General features: G+C 47.2%; 1 protein-coding gene across 4 annotated transcripts; it reads right to left on the bottom strand.

Annotated features, from left to right (window-relative positions):
• Positions 1-6: 6 nt before the first annotated feature.
• Positions 7-15,569, bottom strand: IL2RB (interleukin 2 receptor subunit beta). 4 transcript variants are annotated; one of them, XM_009684304.2, is made up of 10 exons: positions 15,024-15,569; positions 13,630-13,711; positions 13,183-13,309; positions 11,299-11,404; positions 9,936-10,044; positions 8,707-8,855; positions 8,110-8,281; positions 6,238-6,334; positions 4,368-4,452; positions 7-2,951 (listed from the first exon to the last, which is right to left on the bottom strand). In XM_009684304.2, the coding sequence occupies exons 2-10, from the start codon at positions 13,709-13,711 to the stop codon at positions 2,124-2,126; spliced, it is 1,755 nt and encodes a 584-aa protein (XP_009682599.2). In that variant the 5' UTR covers positions 15,024-15,569; the 3' UTR covers positions 7-2,123. The 4 variants fall into 4 exon arrangements, with proteins under 4 accessions (XP_009682599.2, XP_068798951.1, XP_068798959.1 ...); XM_068942850.1 differs by lacking the exon at positions 15,024-15,569 and adding an exon at positions 14,595-15,005; XM_068942858.1 differs by lacking the exon at positions 15,024-15,569 and adding an exon at positions 14,638-15,005.
• Between the last annotated feature and the right edge of the window lie 2,516 nt (positions 15,570-18,085).

The raw sequence follows: 18,085 nt of genomic DNA, 5'->3' as shown, positions 1-18,085 counted from the left end.
TGTTGCTCTACTGATATTTCTTTTATTAACAGAGGCAAAGTATGGAGTTTTTTTTCTATATTCATCTTAGTAGCAAGAATAATTGAGAAGCTTGTGAAGATCTACATAGGAACAGGAGAACCACCAGCATAACTAGGATCATCGGCCCATGTAAGATAGCAATTTTCCCATCAGGGCGAGGGATTCAGTGTCTCTTTTTGAAGTACATCGGGGAAGCTTTCCAAGGCACAGGAAATAGCTTGCCCTTGCTTATTTGGGAAACTGTGAGGTCTGCATCACCTGCTGCCTCCTGGAGATGATAGAGCAGTCCACATCTTGAGGCAGGTGCTGGAGCTGATGAGAAGAGGGGTATAGCTCCCCCAGCCCTCTCAGCTGCAGGCAGGCCCAGCTCCTTTGAGCAGTCTCTTCTGAGGTGAAATCTGAGCCAGTGGGCAACCCCTTATCTGGGATTCCTAATGACAATTAGACTGCATTAATGCAAGATCATGTAACAGTTTGGGACTGAGACTAAGGGGAAGCGTAAAACTTGTATAGACAGAGGTTGAGAAGAATCATTTCTGGGTGAAACTCAGAGGGATGACAGAAATACCAACAAATTTGATACCTTTGTACTTTTTTGATCTGAAAACTCTTAGAACAAAGATCTTAGCACAAGATTGGCTTTTCCCCCACTTCTGAATAGCCAAGAAATACCACACAGAAACAAACAAGCAGTAAAGATGGTGAATGGAAGGACAGATGGAACCAGAACAGAGTGTCATCCTTTGCCTCACCACCTTTATTCTGTGGTGTTTTGCTGTTTCTCTCGGCAGATCAGCAAGCATAGAGGAAAAAGTAAAAAAAGAAAGGTAGTCATTGCTATCCCCATTGTTTTGTGAGTGGATTGAAGTTTTCTTTTCGGCAAAGGTACTGATTTGTGAGTTACTTTTCTGGGCTCATTTGCTACGTCTTTGCTGCTAATTAGGCAATGTTTTCCCTTGAGCAATGGAAGGAATGGGCAGCACCATTGCAATGTTTTCCACTAATACAGGATGTGGGATGGGCTATTCTGCAATCAGGTTATCATAGTCAAAGAACTGTATTTTGCCTGCAGGGCAGAAGGCTTTCGATTTCATGAAAAATATTGCAGCAAGAATGGGAAATTGTGTGTGTTCTTTCTACTGCCATCATCAGACTTGGTGGGGGGGCAGGGGATTTCCCCAGTATTTTTAACCCAATAATGGGAATTTCTTTTGACACTGCACTGCTTAGAGAGCTGACACAGTTTTGACTCTGAACCGACCTTAAAGATCTGAGTCTAAAGCTGGACCAAGTGGCTCAGAACGTAATCCCTGAGTAACCTGAAGTGGGAAGACCACAGGGAACAAAACAATCCTGGATTAGTTAGGAGTTGTCCTTATTCATTTTGTCATCAGCCCCAGCGCTCACTGACAGTGCCACCATTCCTTGTACAAAAAACTCACATCCACGTCCTTAGGCATTTCTCCTCCCCATTAGAGGTCTGTGTGCCCTGTAAGCTGGGACAAGGGAAATGGAACATGTGGCAGCTCAATCTGAAAGCTAGCTGCCATTTTCACACCCAGATGCAGAGCATGGAAGTGCTGGCACAGCATCCCTTCAGGAGCTGGTAGGAAAAAAAGATCTGGTGAGTTTTAGGGTGACACTTGAACAGTGTAGGAAGGGATTTCTATGCCACTGGTTCTAGTTGTAGCAGAGAAACAGGCTCAGTCGTGGAAGTGAGTCTTTGCTGTCCTATATTCCTAAGAATCCAGTTTCTGTGTCTCCATTAACTGCATAGCCACTAAACAGTTTTAATGCCCCTTTATCACTTTCTGTGTGCAATTTTATCTATACATTAGCCAAATTCTTTATGCAAAAGGTCTTCTCATTTCCAGTGGTCTGCTTACCGTCGCTTTATCTTGGGGACGAGTGCTACCAATGTATCCATCCATGAATTTACACCTCTTCCAGCCTATCCCTTTCCTGGTTTTGCACCCCTCTAGAGTAACCCTGTCCTCCACCCCCTTTAAAGGCCACATTCATGATCTTAATAGACAAGTTCTCCATCTGGCCCTCCCTCCAGGGAAGGCCTTTCCCATCTGTGGGTTTCTCCCAGGCAGGTCCTAGACAGAGCGATGGTTGTATTGACCTTGGAGGTCCCTCAGAGAAAGGTAGGCACCAGTGTTTGGGACTTGGCTGGAGAAGGCTGTTCTGCAGGGATCCTCACCTTGAGTTTGCCTCAGAGGTGAAGGCTGAGAAAAAGAAGAGCTAACATATGCCACTGGATTGCTGGGATCAAGTGAAGGACTTGCATTCCTACTACCCTCTGTGGCCTTACTAGTATTGCTGTCATGCAGGTCTGGTGGGTCAGGAAAGACTGTGTCCAGCTGGCATAGGGTCTTAGATGGCTGTAAAGTTGCTTTGTCTGTAACTTCCTCATCTTGCTTCAGAGATGGTGTTGGCGAGGTGCTTTCAGTTGGCAGGAGAGCCCCAGAAATAGCCATGGCCTGCTGGACTTCACCCTCTGTCTCTTCCACAAAGGAACCATTTTGGAAGCCCTGGGTCCCCTTGATGCACTGGAGGAAGCTGTGGGACAACACAGGCACATCCTCTGCCAGCGTGCAGAGGTCAGGGGAAGGCAGAGCGTGGTAAGACTCACCATCCTCACTGCCACTGTTCTCCTGGGAGAAAGGCTCATAGGTGAAGTAAACTTGACAGGGCTCAATCTCAAAGGAGTTGGGAAGATGAAAGAAGAAGTAGCCTTGGTTGGTGAAGCAGCTGGACAGAGAGTGCCCACTGGTTTCTAAGGGAGGTTCAGAGGACAGCATGCCCTTCGAAAGGAGAAACTGGGATTCCTGATCATTCTTCTGCATCACCTCAAGCATGGAGATCTCTGGGATTGTGCTGCTCACACAGTAGGAAGATGTGGAGAACGGGGAGGAAAGCCATTTCTAATAGGGAAGAAACAGAGGAAAGAGACTGTTACATCCAGAGTATAACACTCAGTGAAGAACTAATGGTCTCTTCTTCTGTGCGCCCAAGGCAAATAAGTGGTCTTTTCTCTGGCCAAGCAAGAGCTGAGGGGAGGGGGGATTTCACACACATCACATCTCATTTCTAGTATTTTCAGAGGGATCCCATCCTTCCGTCACTCCAAATCAAGAGCAGATCCTGCAAGTCTATGTTTTGAGATTTCTATGGGGAAAGGGAGGGTGGAGGATTAAAGTGGAAGGAAGAAAAAAGACAAAAGGAAAAATTAGGGAATAATAGATAAAAATACAAGATTGTAAAGAGGAGCAATAGTGGAAACATGAAAAGCAGTACTGGGATGGGTCTCATGTAATCCATTCCCATGTGCTGAGCCAGGTTCTAATACACCTACCTGGCCTCATGCAGATTTCTTGTCTAAACTGCTCTTTCATGTCCCTTGTGCCTGCATTGCCACACTCATCCTAAGTGGTATCTTGCAGTACCTCATTATCCTTTAAAAATAGACTGGTTTAGGTAATATCCAACTTTCATCACCTTTATGTCCAGTAAAGTCAAATTTTCCAGTTCCTTCTGCATTGGGAAACTGTCTGTGAATTGTGTTCACCCCCTCCCTCTCAGTAGGTCAGGCCTTCTAAGGCTTTTTGCATTTAGGCTTTTTCAAAGCTTTGCAGTGCTCTGGACCTTCTGTAATTTGTCTCCATCCTTAAAGTGAGATGCCCCTTAGGATTACCTCTCACATCTTGCATCTGACACTCATTTTAATACAGCATAGAATTGTAATTTTCTTTTTTCAGGTGCCTGTGCTGAATGAGAAATCAGAAGGGAGAAAGGGAGGGAAAAAGAAGGGAAAGAGAGAGGATGTACATAGAAAATGGCTAAGTTCCTGATCCAGGCAGAGTGATGGCAATTAACAGTAGGAGCAGAAGGGGGCTGACTCTGCCAGAGGTAAGGCTCATAACCAAAAGAAGAGGATCACAGCAAGAAATCTGGGGAACAGCTGGACACTCTAGAGCAGGCAAGCAGGACAGAAGCTGGGTGGGAGGGGATCTGAGAGGCCAGACTCCCTCCTGCAGGTCCCTTGTATTCTCTCAGGCTTTTCTGTCAGTAAAGCAGGGTGCTGAGGTTTGCGTGGCTTGCCATTTCTCAGTTCTGTAATTAGAGATGCATCAGCCAAGTGGTAAGTTTTGGAAGGTCAAAAAGGAAGGTCAAAAAATAAAACCTGAGCAGAGAACCCAGCAGCTGGTGCTGCAGGAACACGAGCTGTGAGTGCACATGTAGGGCTGAGGACCTGGGATCTTCACAAGGCATGTACAGCTGGGCTCTCCCTTCCTTCCTTTCTCCCTGGTAACCGCTCGGCTTCAACCCTGGCACCATACCTGAACATCACCTCCGTGAACTGAGATGAGCGGGGGAAAGAACTTTTTGGGATCTGGGATGTGAACCTTCAGCATCTTCTTAAACCTTGAGAAGTGAGAAAGAGAAGGAGAAGTGAAGCAGGACCTGATTCTGACCTCTATGGCACTGTGGTGGGGACTGGAGTGTTGCAGCTCGTGGGTACTACCATGGCATGTGAGTGCGGTAAAAGAAGAACAAGCCTGAGGGATCTCTTTGCTCTTGAGTGGCCAGTAATGCAATAGCTGTTGGGTAAGACACCCAGAGAAGAGGTAGGTGAAACTGGCATTGGAAAATAATCTCCCCTCAGCCTTTTCTCTGGGGAAGCATAGCCAACAGCCTTCCCCACCTTGGCTGGTCACCTTGGCCAAGCCACCTGGCCCTCCACTCTGCCACGCTGGGCAGGTCTCCCTTGTTTCAAAGGTCTAGATGCTGTGAGTCACGTCTCTTTGCTTTGCTGCCCCCACAATGACTCAGAAGAGCGGAGGGCCTGAGTGGCACATGTAAATGCCTATCTTGTTAGCTAGAATGCGGCGGCATGCAAGACCATTTGAGCATGTTTTGCACCAGTCCAGCTGCTCCTGCTTTACTGGAACCAGTGTTTTATCACACTGGGGCAGCACAAAGTGATTTAATCTGTTTCCTTGTTACTTGGAGAGGTTGGCTGATCCTGTCAGCTATTTCTTGAAGCTGTGCAGTGGGATGCTCTGAGAAAAGACCATCCTGACCTCTGGAGGCAATCACTGTACTCTCTGGAGCATAAAAATTTGATAGTTCTTGCATATAAACTACCTTACATCACTGCAGATGCTAGTTTTATTCATGCATATCTAATCCTTCCTTGGATCTTACCTCAGCATTATCCTTCATCCAATCCCATAGGTTAATTATACTCTGTGGAGAACGGAGCCCTTTTATCTGTGTGCCATATAACTAGCACTTCCTCACCTTTGTGTTATGACTCAAGGTAAACCATAGTGACCATTGACTTTCTCAATATTCATCTTTCTTTAATATGCTCCTCCTTCTTTCCTTATAGAACAGCCATCCCAGACTCTGCTCCTTCCTTCCCTGAAAGCATTTCTTCCTGCTCCTTGCCGTTAACATTAGCACCTTGTTTCTCTGTCCCTTTCCTGAGATGAGGAAACTACAACCTGGAGCCATTTCCTAGTTTGCTGACAGGTCACTCTCTGTATTATTATTACATTGGGTAACCTTGTGAGACACATTCAGTTCTGACTTAGAGCAGTGTCTGGGCATAAATGGTGGCAAAGGGAGGAGGTCTTTAAAGTATCATATAGATGTTTACCAGCATGTGGTGAGGGAATTTAGGACTGCATAGGCCACATGGAGGAAAAATTGTACTGTTCACTCAGGGGTCCTGCCTACAGATGAAATATCACTATGTTCTGCCTGAGCTCTTGCTAGACAGTTTAAGTGAGAAGGCAGTAGTACCTACTGGCTTGTTTGGTCCTCTCTCTGGAGAGAATGCTCAGCCCAGTGGCCTATTTTTTAAGAGGCAATTTTGGTGCATCCCTCCGAAGCATCCCTGAAAAGGAACATCGCTTTAATCCAAGGGCAACTGAAGGGCCAAGGCAGCTATTTCGAACTCAATAAGGCCATGGCACCATGTTACATGAGAGTGGCACAATATGACAATGTTACTAGCACCATATAATGTTGGGTTGTGATATATCTCCCCAGACAGATATTAACCTCAAAAGGCTGGGCTATAAACCATATCTAGGAGTCCCTCTTTGTCCAGAGCAATGCTGAGTAAAAAACAAATTGGGTTTTGGGGAGACATGCAGGAAACAGGACAGAAACAGATAGAAACACTTGACTCCCATTTACCATTTTAGGGTCCGCAAGTTAACAAGGAAGGCAGTCCCGATGATCACAAAGATACAAGTACTTGCAATAAGAGCTGGTAGGACCGGGAAGAATATTTCTGCAAGATGAAAGAGAAAGAGGGAGCTGCTGTGAAAATCTAGCCAGGATTCTGGAGCTGCAGTCCTGTGGCTGTTCAAGCTGGTCAAAGTGAGCCTTTCAGTATTACAATATTTCTCTGCCAAAAAAATCACCTGAGATACAGATCAGATAAATGGTTTCTGTTATGTTGTCTAGGATGCCTTAGAGCTGAGATGGATTTCAGAGTCCACTTGGCATGGTTTAACAAATAGTTCCTTGCTGAACAGCTTGAATTCCTTGTTTGTAGTAGCACCTCAGCTGGGGGCTGCTGCAGATGAGGTGCCACAGTGTACTGGTAGGAGTATTCATCATCCTGCCCATTTCTTTACAAAGGAAAACAGAGTCCTAAAATCAGCTTCAGTGGAGCTGGGGACATGAGAGGTGACTATATGTTGGTGGGGGAGATAGAGTCATGGGATTCATGGGTGTTCGTTAGAGAGTAGGATGGCCAAGGATGGAGAAGGGCTGGCTTTGGAGAGGTGTGAGAGAGTTTAAGGAGGCTAGGCAGGATATAGCTCTCTGCCACATGATCATTTAGGTATTTGGCTTGTAGGGGTAGGAGAAGGGGACTGAGTTCCCACATACCAGCTCTGCCAGCACTTTTGCGGTCTGTCTTGCATCATCTAAAACTTTTCTTAATCTGTTTCTTTTACACACATCTCCCCAAAGCACCTTTGCTTGATCTTGCTCTTCTGCTGCCTATATCCTTTGCCTCATTTCCCTCCATCCCTAGTGCCCCTTGGTCTGGGCCTGCAGAGCTCCTCTGGAGTAGTTGTGGGGAAGCAGTGAAAAACAGAAGGAGACATTTTTAAGAAGTTATTTCTTTGCTTGTCCTTGAGATGTTTCTAAGATCACTTTGTCTCCTCTGCCTCTGGTACCCCGGTTATCTTTGGGTCTTGGTTGCTATGGCAACTGGTTGCGGCTGTATCCTATTCATTGACATCACACACTGTCAAAATTTGATCGCCACAGCAACACAGCGCCCTTTCTAAACATAGCTCCTCCATTTATACCAGTACCAAGCACAACAGGGAGAGGCTAAGCAGGGGCAGAGTGGGGGCAACGTGAGGTGGAATAACCTCTAGCTACCTATTTCCCAGAGAGGAAATGACAGAGACCAGGGCCAGTGACTCACCACAGAGACTTGCTCAAGGCACTATATTTCAAGGTTGCAGGAGGTGTCTTCCATGCTGGGTTCATGGTAATGACTGATACACATCTAGGTGGGATGTTTGTGGAATGGGTGCACGCACGTAAGTCCCATTCATTCTCCATGAGACTTCGATTCTTAGTCTCAGGTCTGCTTAAGTTTAGGAGTTTGCATCATAGTGATCCATTACTCTATTGAACTGGGCCATTTTAGCAGGTTTTTCACAGGTCACATGGCCACCTGGTGAAATGATAGTCCCACCCACTGCTTCTGCAGGTCATACATCTGGCCTTACTGCTCTGAGGAAGAAGGCACTTATTTACATCTTGTGGATTTTGCCTGGTCTCTGGGAGTCAGAAGGACTACTGCTGTTCCTTCTACCAGGGCCGGGGGTAATTTTTGTCCTTAAATCCTATTAAGTCAGCCTAATTGTAAGATTAGGAGAGAAAGATAGCTTCCAGTCTTTGTATTGCTCTTCAGTTAATGCACTCCTCCCTTCCCTTCTTCCTCCTCCTTCCCAGCCTGCTTTGGCCCTTTTCCTCTCTTTTCCTTCTCTGAGTCCCCCCTTTTCCTTCCAAATCAGATTGCCTGATTCTGATCCTTACTGTTACCATGCGTCCTCCACAATATTGTCTCACTCCAGTTACTCCACACGCCTTTGCAGGTACTTGAGGCGCCTGGCTTTGCGCGGACAGCTGCCTCATATTTCAGGTTGGGGGACAGGCTCTCGAACACTACCCACATCTGGTCCTGCACAATGGTGACGATCCTGGCCTCCTGGGAAAGAGAAAAAATTTGAGCATCATCACCACACTGCTGTGGCTCACAACCTGACACATCCATCCCTGTCAGGCCCTCAAAAAGAACCCATCTCAGAGCCCTCCTCCTCGAGCTTTGCTTTTTCATGCTGGAGGACAAGTCTTCTTTGCTCTTTTCATCCCTTCCCAGGTCTGTCCTGGAGCTGCCTGAATTTCTCTTGTCACAGCACCAGGTAAAATAGGATTCCCATCTGCCTCCATGTCACCACCAAACACTGCCAGCAGGTGACACATCTAAAAGTGGGGGGTATCCCCTCTCCAGCTTCACTAAAACTGATTTTCTCCTGAGGGGAGGATTGTTCTGCCCAGCAGCCCATCCTGGATGATCTAAGGAAGGCCAGGAGCCATACGGTGGCAGGCCCTAGTCTCTTGCTCTGTACTCACCTCCCAGGGCTGACTCGTGGTTCGGAACCGCACTTGATATTCCCGCTCACCATCTAAGTAGTGAGAGGAAATATTCAGGGTCCATGTTAAGTTGTAGGTGTCTTCAGTGTTCCTAATCAGTTGAAGATTTTCCGGAGGCCTCAGCTTGACTGGAAAGAGAAAGAGAGCAAGGCTGATACCTCTGTCCTGTCTGTTCATAACTGGGCTCCACTGGAAAACCTTATGAAGCAGGATTGGTGTCTTGGTCATATTCACAGACTCCTGCCAAACACTGCTGAGTGAGATGGTTAATGAGTCCCCCCCTCTCTGTTCCTCCTTCTTCCCCAATGACACTGATGGCAAAAGGCCTATTTTCTCTGGACTACATTAAGGGCAGCTCCTCCTGTGGGCCTGTGAGTGTGGTCCCTGGAGACATTGCAATTCCAAATGGCCAAGCATCCCATCTTGTAGGGATGATCTATGAGGCAATTGTATGGACAGGAGTGGAGCACTGCTGGAGTGACAGCCACTTCCCAGCTGCTCTTTCAGAGAGCTACAGCTGCAGCCACCGGGGATGGAGTTACACAGACTGGCTGGGCTGATCCTCCCAAGCATCTGACCCCAGCCATGCCTTCCTGTGCTTTACCTTGCAGCAGCCCTACTGAACCTCTTCTTGAGCCAGTTGAACTCACACTTCTGGCAAAAAAAATGACCCAAGGGGATGTTTTTCTGCTGGATTAGTGAATTGAATAGTTTCAGCAAAGTCTGTGACACAAGCCAAAGCTGGCTCAAAGGAAGGTGAAGGCACATGTCTGGGAGGAAGTGCATGGGAAGAGCAGCAATACTTTCTCTCCTTTTTGCAGCATATATTTTTCAGAGGGTCAGCTGAGCTGTCATGGCTTGTTTGAAGCCAGAAATCCTACAGCAAATGACAGCTACTAAGAACATTAGCCCAGGGATCTAGCAAAGCTTGGCTCTTCTCAGCAAAGCACCCTCTTTGAACAATGTCCCATTTATAGGAGTGTCTCATTTGAACAGTGTCCCATTTACAGTAGCTGGCATGACACTACAGGTCAGAGGTGCAAGTGACAGGAGGCAGTGTGGTCCATCTCTGCTAGCTGTTGCGGGGGCAAGGAAAAGAGGTAGGTCTAAAATCAACTACGAGTGTCGCACAGGGGCAGATGGGGAAGAGAAATTAGGTATCACTTCATGGGGAAGCTCCAGAGACTGCAAGACAGATGAGCACTTACTATTTGCAAGTGGACTGAAATTCTTCTTTTGCTCAAGTGTAGTTCTCTTTTCTCCAACTTGGCAGTGTACAGCTATGGTTAGACGGTCTGAAGTGGTGAAGCATTGAGTCTACAAGGGGAAATTACCATTAGTGACACCCAAGCCTCATTAATAAACATTCATATTTCTATGCATTGCCTGCATATAAGAGGTTTAGGAACCTTATTACTTGACAATGAATAAGGGTGAAATTTTTGGCTGAAAGGCCTAAGCCTCAGAGGTGAATAGAGAAACCAAAGATTTATGTTTGATACGAATGGATTTTTTTTTGCTCTTTGGAGAGCAGGGCACTAAATACTGTGATGTCTTACTTTGCTAGGATTATTACATCCTGACTAAGCAGGAAAAAAAGTTATTTTGGAAAAATGAGTGACATGTTTTGTGAGACAAAATATTTTGACAGAAATATTGTACATTCATCAGTAAGATTAAGATAATATTAGGATTAAATGTTACGCTTGAAGCAGTTAGGTTATGATAAACTGATAGAATGTGGTTCCACAGCAATACTAAAGGGTTATGTGTATCATACAGCAGTAAATATGTGATATGTAAATTAGCTTGATTCGAAAGAAAAGAGTTTGAAAGAGTGTTTTTTGGAGCTGCTTACCAAGTTCGACATTCATTTTTGCACATGAGATGCAAATATGAGAAAACTTGGCTATTGTTAAAACTGGTTATGACCTTAGCAATAAGGAGAATTAGCTCATATTGGTTTGTTTTTTCCTGAAAACGCAAAAACTACAGCAATTTCGGGGTATGACTGACGGAAGTACCTAAAGAGCCTAACAAATTACTGATTTAAATAAGTAATAATAATTAGAAGACTTGTCTCATCACTGGCTCCTCTGATGCACTGCCATTGCAGCTTGCATCTGACACATCTAACCAGAGGCTTTACAGTACTTAATGACCTGGAAAACGGTATTGACCTTTTTAAGGAAAACGTGGTCTAGAGGTAACCTCAGATCCAGTGCTGACGTTCATTCCTGCTCAGAGGAAGGGAATAAGGCCAAGCCCAGATAATTATGACATAGGACACCGCATGTGATCTGTCTATTCTGCACCTCTTCTGCATGTGTCATGACAGCATGGCCCAACTCACAATGTATTCAGCCCCCCCCCACCAGGGGAACCCGTAAGGGTGGTGAATATTAACATATAACATCAAGTCAGCCCACAGGACTGGAGCCAGGGAATAGGTTTGGGCTCTTTGCAGCGCTCCTGGGTTTGACACTATGTCACACTGTTTATACACCCAAAATCACATATAGATCCCGCCTGCCTTGTTATTAGCCAGGATATCTCAGACGAATTACTTACATTAATGTTTTTGCTGAAGGTCTTGATGCATGTCCTAAGCCCTGTTATGTGTTCTGCCTTGGGTAATTCACAGTGCTCCTTGAAATTTTCAAGTGGGAAAAATGACCTGGGTTTTAAGCAGGAAATAACCAATGAGCTGGGGAGGACATTTTGCATTTAGTCAAATTTTATGTAACATAAGAAGCCCTTCAAAGTGTTCTGCGTCCCACCAACCTAGCTGAAAACTTTACAGCAAAATCCTGCAATGGGAAATCGTCCCCTTCTTTCCCTCCCCACCACATAACTCAGACATCTCTCATGCGCTGGATCATGGAAAGTCATTGCATCCCAGCTATTTCAAGTCAAAGATGGCAAGAGATTTCCAGTCTCTGGCTTCACAAAAGCCTCCAGCTACCTCCTCTGCTTCCTCTTGATAACAAAGGGTATGCAGAGCTTGCTGCTGCTGCCCCCAGCTGTGTCAATGTGGCCCTGGGAGACAAGTGTCTGTTTCATCCCTTCTAGGGCTTACAGGTCTCCTTTGAGCTACTGACCCTCCTGTAGTGTTTCAAATACTGAAACGTATCCTCTGAACCAGGTCCCATCTTGTACTCAGCCAGGGCTGTAACTCATGCTTGGCAGTGCTATGCCATAGCGTCTCTTCTGCTGTGTCCCCTGACAAGTGTGGCTGGAACACCTAAGCTGAGATATAGCACAGGGCTAGACAGAGTGGGAGAGCAGCAGGAGGGTTGCAGATGGAGGGGTATCAGGCTGAGCTGGCTGCTCCAGCTGTAAGGTCAGACCAGGCCTGGGGCTTGCCAATGGTGGGAAGAGGAGAGCTTCGCCTCTTACTTTCCTTGAAGAGATAGCTGTAACCCAGCCCCTTATGGGGGGCAAGCCAAAGGGCTTTGAAGGGCAAAAGGCTAATTGGTCCTCCGCAGTCCTTGGTCCTTGCTCCTGCAGCGAGTGGTTTGCTGCAGAGGAAGCAAAATAGACTGCACACACATCGGAGATGTTTTAGAGCTCTGGTCAACCTAGCACAGTTCCTAGCACAGCCCCAATTCCAGATCCAACCCTTTTGATTCAATCCTATGGAGCAACAGAAATGTTTTAGGCTTTCTAGTTCCATGCACCAGTCTCAGAGTGCATCCAGCAATCCCCCTCCCCACCCCAACTCCCATTAGGAGATATCACTGCCAGAAGTCAGGAGAGACCTATTCACTGCCAGAAGCACACTGGGCCTCTTCTTGTGATGGGCACGCAGGGAAGTCCTAGAGCAAACTGGCTCCTTTCTTGACTGAAGATGTCAGAATTGGAGACCACAGAGACCTAGTCAACCCCTACTGTGGTGCTGGCCACATGCCTTTTCCCCGATGGGTGGCATATGGCAGAGAAAAACATCATGAACTTAGGAGAGGTGAAAGGGCCAGGGGAGACTAGGATAAGGGGAAGAAAAATTTCCTAATTCATTTTCACGGAAGGAACAACATTTCTGTTATGTCCAGCTCATCCTGGCAATGGGCAAATGGCTCTTGTATAACTTTATACCCCCTCGTTCCCTCTCCCCCCCCCCCGCTTTTCTCTGTACATCCTACTTTTTAGTTGCAAATGTCCTTCAGTCCAGGGAACAGAGCTCTTTGGAAAATTAAGCATGGACAGATCAATGAATGCAGAAGATGGGCTGTGCTGGACTTTTGAATACCCTCAGAAGGTGAACACTGAGCAGAGGCTGGCATCTCAGCCAGCAAAGGGTTAGAGAGTGACAGTTCAAAGGCAAAGGCCCTCATCTCTGCGAATCTACAACACCTGGCCTGGGGGAAGGTAGCCTACATTTACATTAAGAGGCAGACTTTCCAGGATATTTTTCCTTCAAAGCATTGGCTTGCCTTAGCCTTTCCAGTCACCCACCTGTCACATAAACCTAACTTTGATAAAAACTCCAGTTGACACGGTGTTTCAGCAAGATCCCTGTCTGGGTTCCAAGTGCAGAACAGAGCCGCCCGTGAGTCATACCAACAAGTTAGATTGGAGCTGCCTGCCAGTGGAGAAGAGATGGACAGCAACACGGATGAATTAGCAATGCCATTTGGCATTAACCGCCAACACAGACAATTCTACCCCCTCCCAAACTGAAGACCGATTCCTCTACTGAATAACTGCCTCCAAGTAAGAAAAGCAGAGACTCTCATCTCTCTAGCTGCTCTGTGTCCTTGGAGCATGATGTACTTGCAAGAGATCTTTTTTGCAACCTCCTCTGGTCATATGTTACAATGAGGGTGTTGCTTAGTGACCTGCCGCACACCCTCCCCTGGCTGACATCTTTCCCTGGCATGGGTGAAGAGAATCACTTCTTACCTTGTGTAGAGTCTGACACCGGTGAGACAGGTATGAGGCTGAACAGCCAGAGGTGGCACAGCAGCAGCAAAGAGGGCTTCATCTGTACTGGTGACATAATGGAAGAGAGAAGACCCCCCCCCAGCCCAACATAGCTTAGCAATGCACATTAGGAAGGTCTCATCTCAGAGGAGGACTCTTCAGTCCCAGGGCAGGGTTCAAAGCCAGTGTCACTCTTCCAGGCTCAGAAATTCATATTTCTTGCACTCCAGAGGCTGCGCGTGTCTCAGCACCTCATAGTTTTCCTGCCTTGGGTGCTTTGCTCAGCCCTGAAACCATTCACAGTGCAAGGCGCACAGGCTGTTTGCAGAGGTAATGCCTTCTGGAAATGCGTGTGAGTGCACATCACTCTGCATGTATTGTTTCAGGCTGCTTGCTGACTCAGGTAGAGAGTGCTGCATTGGTTAAGCACTACTTGCGTTTTGAAGCTTTTTTTTTTTTTTTTTTTTTGGTAAGCCCTAGGGCTGAGATAGCTAGGTGTTTGCTGAGTAAGAGAGCCCTCCAGCTGCCAGTAAGAGTTAATGGCAGAGCACATAGCTTAGGAGGTAGATTTGGAATGGCTTTTTTGGGACAAGGAAAAAGATGAGGGAGAAAGGGAAGTTTATCAGGTTCTGGAAAGTCAAGGCTTTGCCGTACCACAGAATCATACGCACTCATACACAAATCATGCATCATTCTTGCCTAGTAGACCCTGCACTGCCTAGGAAGGAGCCTTGCTTTTAGGTGTAGCAGAAAATCCAGGCTTTGTAATTATGTAACCCTGTAGCACCCCTCATCTACCCGTGGCAAGGGGACTCCTTGTCCTGTAAAGCCTGTAAAGCCCTGGTCCATGCAGGACAGACTGGGGTTTTGGGCTTCTCACCCCTAAAATTCTAAGCCTCTTGCCATCTTTCCTCCCTCTGCCCCATCCATCTGGACACCCCTACCTTGAGGTCTGGCTCTGCCCAGAGAAGAAAGGACCATCCTCACCTCTCAGTAAGCCTGGAGCAGAGGCAGGGCTGAGCAAAGCGAAACAGAGTGCCACTGAACCCTCCTGGGACTGCCAGGGGAATAGGAAGTTTTTTTGGGCTGGCATGAGGCGTAATATAGATTCCAGTTGTGATAAAAGGCTGGGTTCAGAAGAAAAACAGGACAACAACATGTTCAGAGGCAAAGGAGAGAGAGAAAGAAAGCAGCTGGGGTGGTTGTGAGATATGGGGTATGAGATTTGAGAGGACTGTGGAGAGACAGAGAGATAAATATACGCTCAGCCCTCCCCAACGGCAAGAATCAATTTGTCAGACCGAAACTCCTTCCAAGACGCTTCTCAGATGAGCCACCCCCGTGTGGGAGACAGCTGGTATCACCCCCTTTACCTTCCAGCTCCAGACACTGGCTGCCAGGCGGTCCAGATGAAGGGAGTCCCTTGGGACTCGGTCGCTGGGTTGGATGAAAGCAGGCGCTGGCTGTCAAACTGTGAGGGAAACTTGGGGAAGGGAGAGGGGCAGGGGGAGGATCCTCACTCAGTGCATGTCCACCTGTCTGCCAGCGCTGCTGGCATGAGAGAAAAGGGGCCTCCAGCCAAATAGTTCTGCAAGAGCAAAAGGCTGTGGAGCTGTTTCTCTTGTACGTGCTCGATCTCTCTGTCTTCTCCCTCTCACCTTTGCACAGGAAGCTGCCGCTTGCTTGCCTTGTCAGACTGAGACGAGGCCCTGAAGTATCGAAAAGGCTAGTGAGGCCGAGAATAAAAAGCCCCAAACCACGTCCTACTTCCTGCTGGTAGAGCAATAGGTGCAGAAACAAGGGTGGAGGGATCAGGTGTTAGTTTGCAGGGCTCGGTTATACTGGGGACCAGTATGTAACTGTTGCTGAGGAGCAAAAGGGAAAGAAAGGGACCTGTCTTCCCGGGACACTAACAAGAGACCCAAGCACCCAGACAGACCACTCATATCACTCTCAGGGTCTGCACGTGTGCACAGATCAATTTGAAACTGGATAGGAGTCAATCCCCAGTAGAGACATGTGGGCTAGTTTGTGAAAAATTATTCTGTTCATTGACCTAAGCAACACCAGAATGAAACCAGCCTCCCAACCAGTGTCCCACTTTCACCAGACCCATGTCAGATTGGAGTGGAACAAGGGTAGTGCTGTATCTGGGCATGCTTGAGGCACAACCCTCATGCTTGCAGATGACATGACACCACAGGAATCACCGTCCTGCAGTTTGTTGACCTAGCCAAACATGCCCTCACCCAATAGGAGGTGAAGGAATCATCCCCTCTGACCTCAGCCTCTCATTTAGTTCAGCCAGGCAACACTGCTCTGTAGTAGCTGCTGTGCTTGCTTTACATGGCTTGTCCAACAGGCCACAAGGTATGCAAAAGATATAGCCGCTTCCTTCTACAGCTTCATATTCCCTCTCCACTACAGATAGATAAACCCTTACGGACCCTGTGGGGAATGCTTAATTGTAGGAGATCTTTTCACCACAGGAGACATTTCCCCAAATAAATACACATCATTCTCACCTTCCAAGCCAAGACATACACACAAACACCAATCCATAGCCCAGTAGTTGCCCAGTTCACAAATAGACATGCACGTACGCACATGTCTCCACACACCTCTCTTTTTCCATATACAGATCAAATTCTCTGAAGTGCAGCATATCACTTCCTGTTTGGTTTGGGCTGTATGAAAATGGCCTCTGGTGTGAGGCAGAAAGATGAGGATCTCCTTTTATGCACACAGTGGTCACTGCGCTCTGTGTTCTTCGCCTGTTCTCTCCTAGAGCAGCTAGAGGCTCATGCTCAGGTCCAGCAGCAGGTTTTGCTGACCAAAAGTTGCCAGAGGCTAATCGCAAGTCTCCAGGCAGTTCCTTTTTGAGGACTTTATAAACCTGGAGGATGAAGCCTCATTTAACAACAAAAGGATATTGATTTCAGGTAATGAAAAAAGGGTGTGGGAGGAAGATGAGGTTTTACTCACAGGCAGTCCAGCCCAGACAGTGGATCTCCGAAGAGATTAGACCTCAGAAAGAGAAAGTGTTGGAGCAGAACAGGGGTTTGAAGGCATGAGTGGAGACTTTTTAGAGGAGGCTGTGGTAATGGATCCTCATGGCCATTTCTGGCAGACCATTTTAGTCCAGCCTCCACTCCAGCACCAAGCACTCACTTAGAAAGGCAGCAGTTTGGGACACAACATCTCTCTCCTCACCATGCATGGCATGGACCAGCAGTCTGAGAGGTGCCACTTAGATGCTCTTCCTAAATAGCTGAAAACTTCCACTAGGGCTAGTATCTGTGAGGGGAACTGGGGAATCTAACTAGCCAGCCTCTGGTGCAGCAGAGCAGGGAGGAGGATGGGTCGTATATTCTCTTGCTCTTGGCAATTACTGACTGCAGTAGTTGCATCTTGGAGGCTGCCACCATGGTGGAGCTGTAACGGCCTGCAAGCTGCAGGAAGGCAAAGGAATGAGTGTCTTGGAGCCCAGAGCTTCCCTCACCATTTATGCATCTGTTGAGTTCATTTTCTTCTGGGCTCAAAGAAGTGGCCTATAATCCTAGATGTTACCTTACTGGCAGCCATGTCAGATCCCACAGAAGATCAAGAAATGTCTAGATTCGAAGAGGCCATTTGTTGTTCCTCCTCCTCATGTCCCTGCTATTTTCACTGCCTCAGGCAGGCATACACTAGTTTTTCTTGGAGAAGGACGGACTAGAAGATAGAAAACTGAAAACTTAGGAAAGTACGTGAATGGCTAGCTGTAGATCCCCGCTCCTCATCCCATGCCTGTGCTGTCCGAAAACCGTTTTTCCTCAGCGTCTCGGAGGGAAGTTGGCCAGGGTGCTGGGGACAGCTGTCAGGCTCTGTGGCATGCACATGTGCTCAGTAGGTGGGAGACGTGTGAAGGAAGTTTGTTGCAGAGGTCTGTGCCCAAGGCTTGGGGTGGAGGTAGGAGAGAGAGGCAGTGACTGAAGATGAGGTAGGCTCTGTTGATGGTGATGCCAGGAGCACTGATGGACATATAGTGTTATAACGGCATGTGTGGCAGCTGCTCCCATTTTGTTCCAAAACCTGTTCCTGGCTTTGAGAGCCTTCCTATACCAAGTCCAGGCACTAGAGGTCCCCAGCATATGTCAGCAGGACACAGCCCACCTTTCCCAGGGCCTCTTAAAATCAGCGGAGCTTACTCTGCTGCAGAATTCCTTGGTTGAAGCCATGAAGTACTTTGTGAGTAATCATCAGCTCCACGGCTGCAATGCAGTGTTCACATTAACCATCATCTTTCCTGTTTGTCCTTCAGTCGGAGACATCTGCACCTTCCTTCAGGAGAGGGATCACTTTGGGAAGTAAGAGCACAAAGCACCCAACTATTGTTCAACTTATCAAGACCACAAAACCCACCAATTCCTTTTTTTTCCTTCTTTTTTAATGT

The sequence above is a fragment of the Struthio camelus genome, chromosome 1 (assembly GCF_040807025.1).
Source record: "Struthio camelus isolate bStrCam1 chromosome 1, bStrCam1.hap1, whole genome shotgun sequence".
In the NCBI taxonomy this organism is placed as follows: Eukaryota; Metazoa; Chordata; class Aves; order Struthioniformes; family Struthionidae; genus Struthio; species Struthio camelus.
The sequence above is the reverse complement of the archived record's forward strand: the minus strand, read 5'-3'. Positions and strand labels throughout refer to the sequence as shown.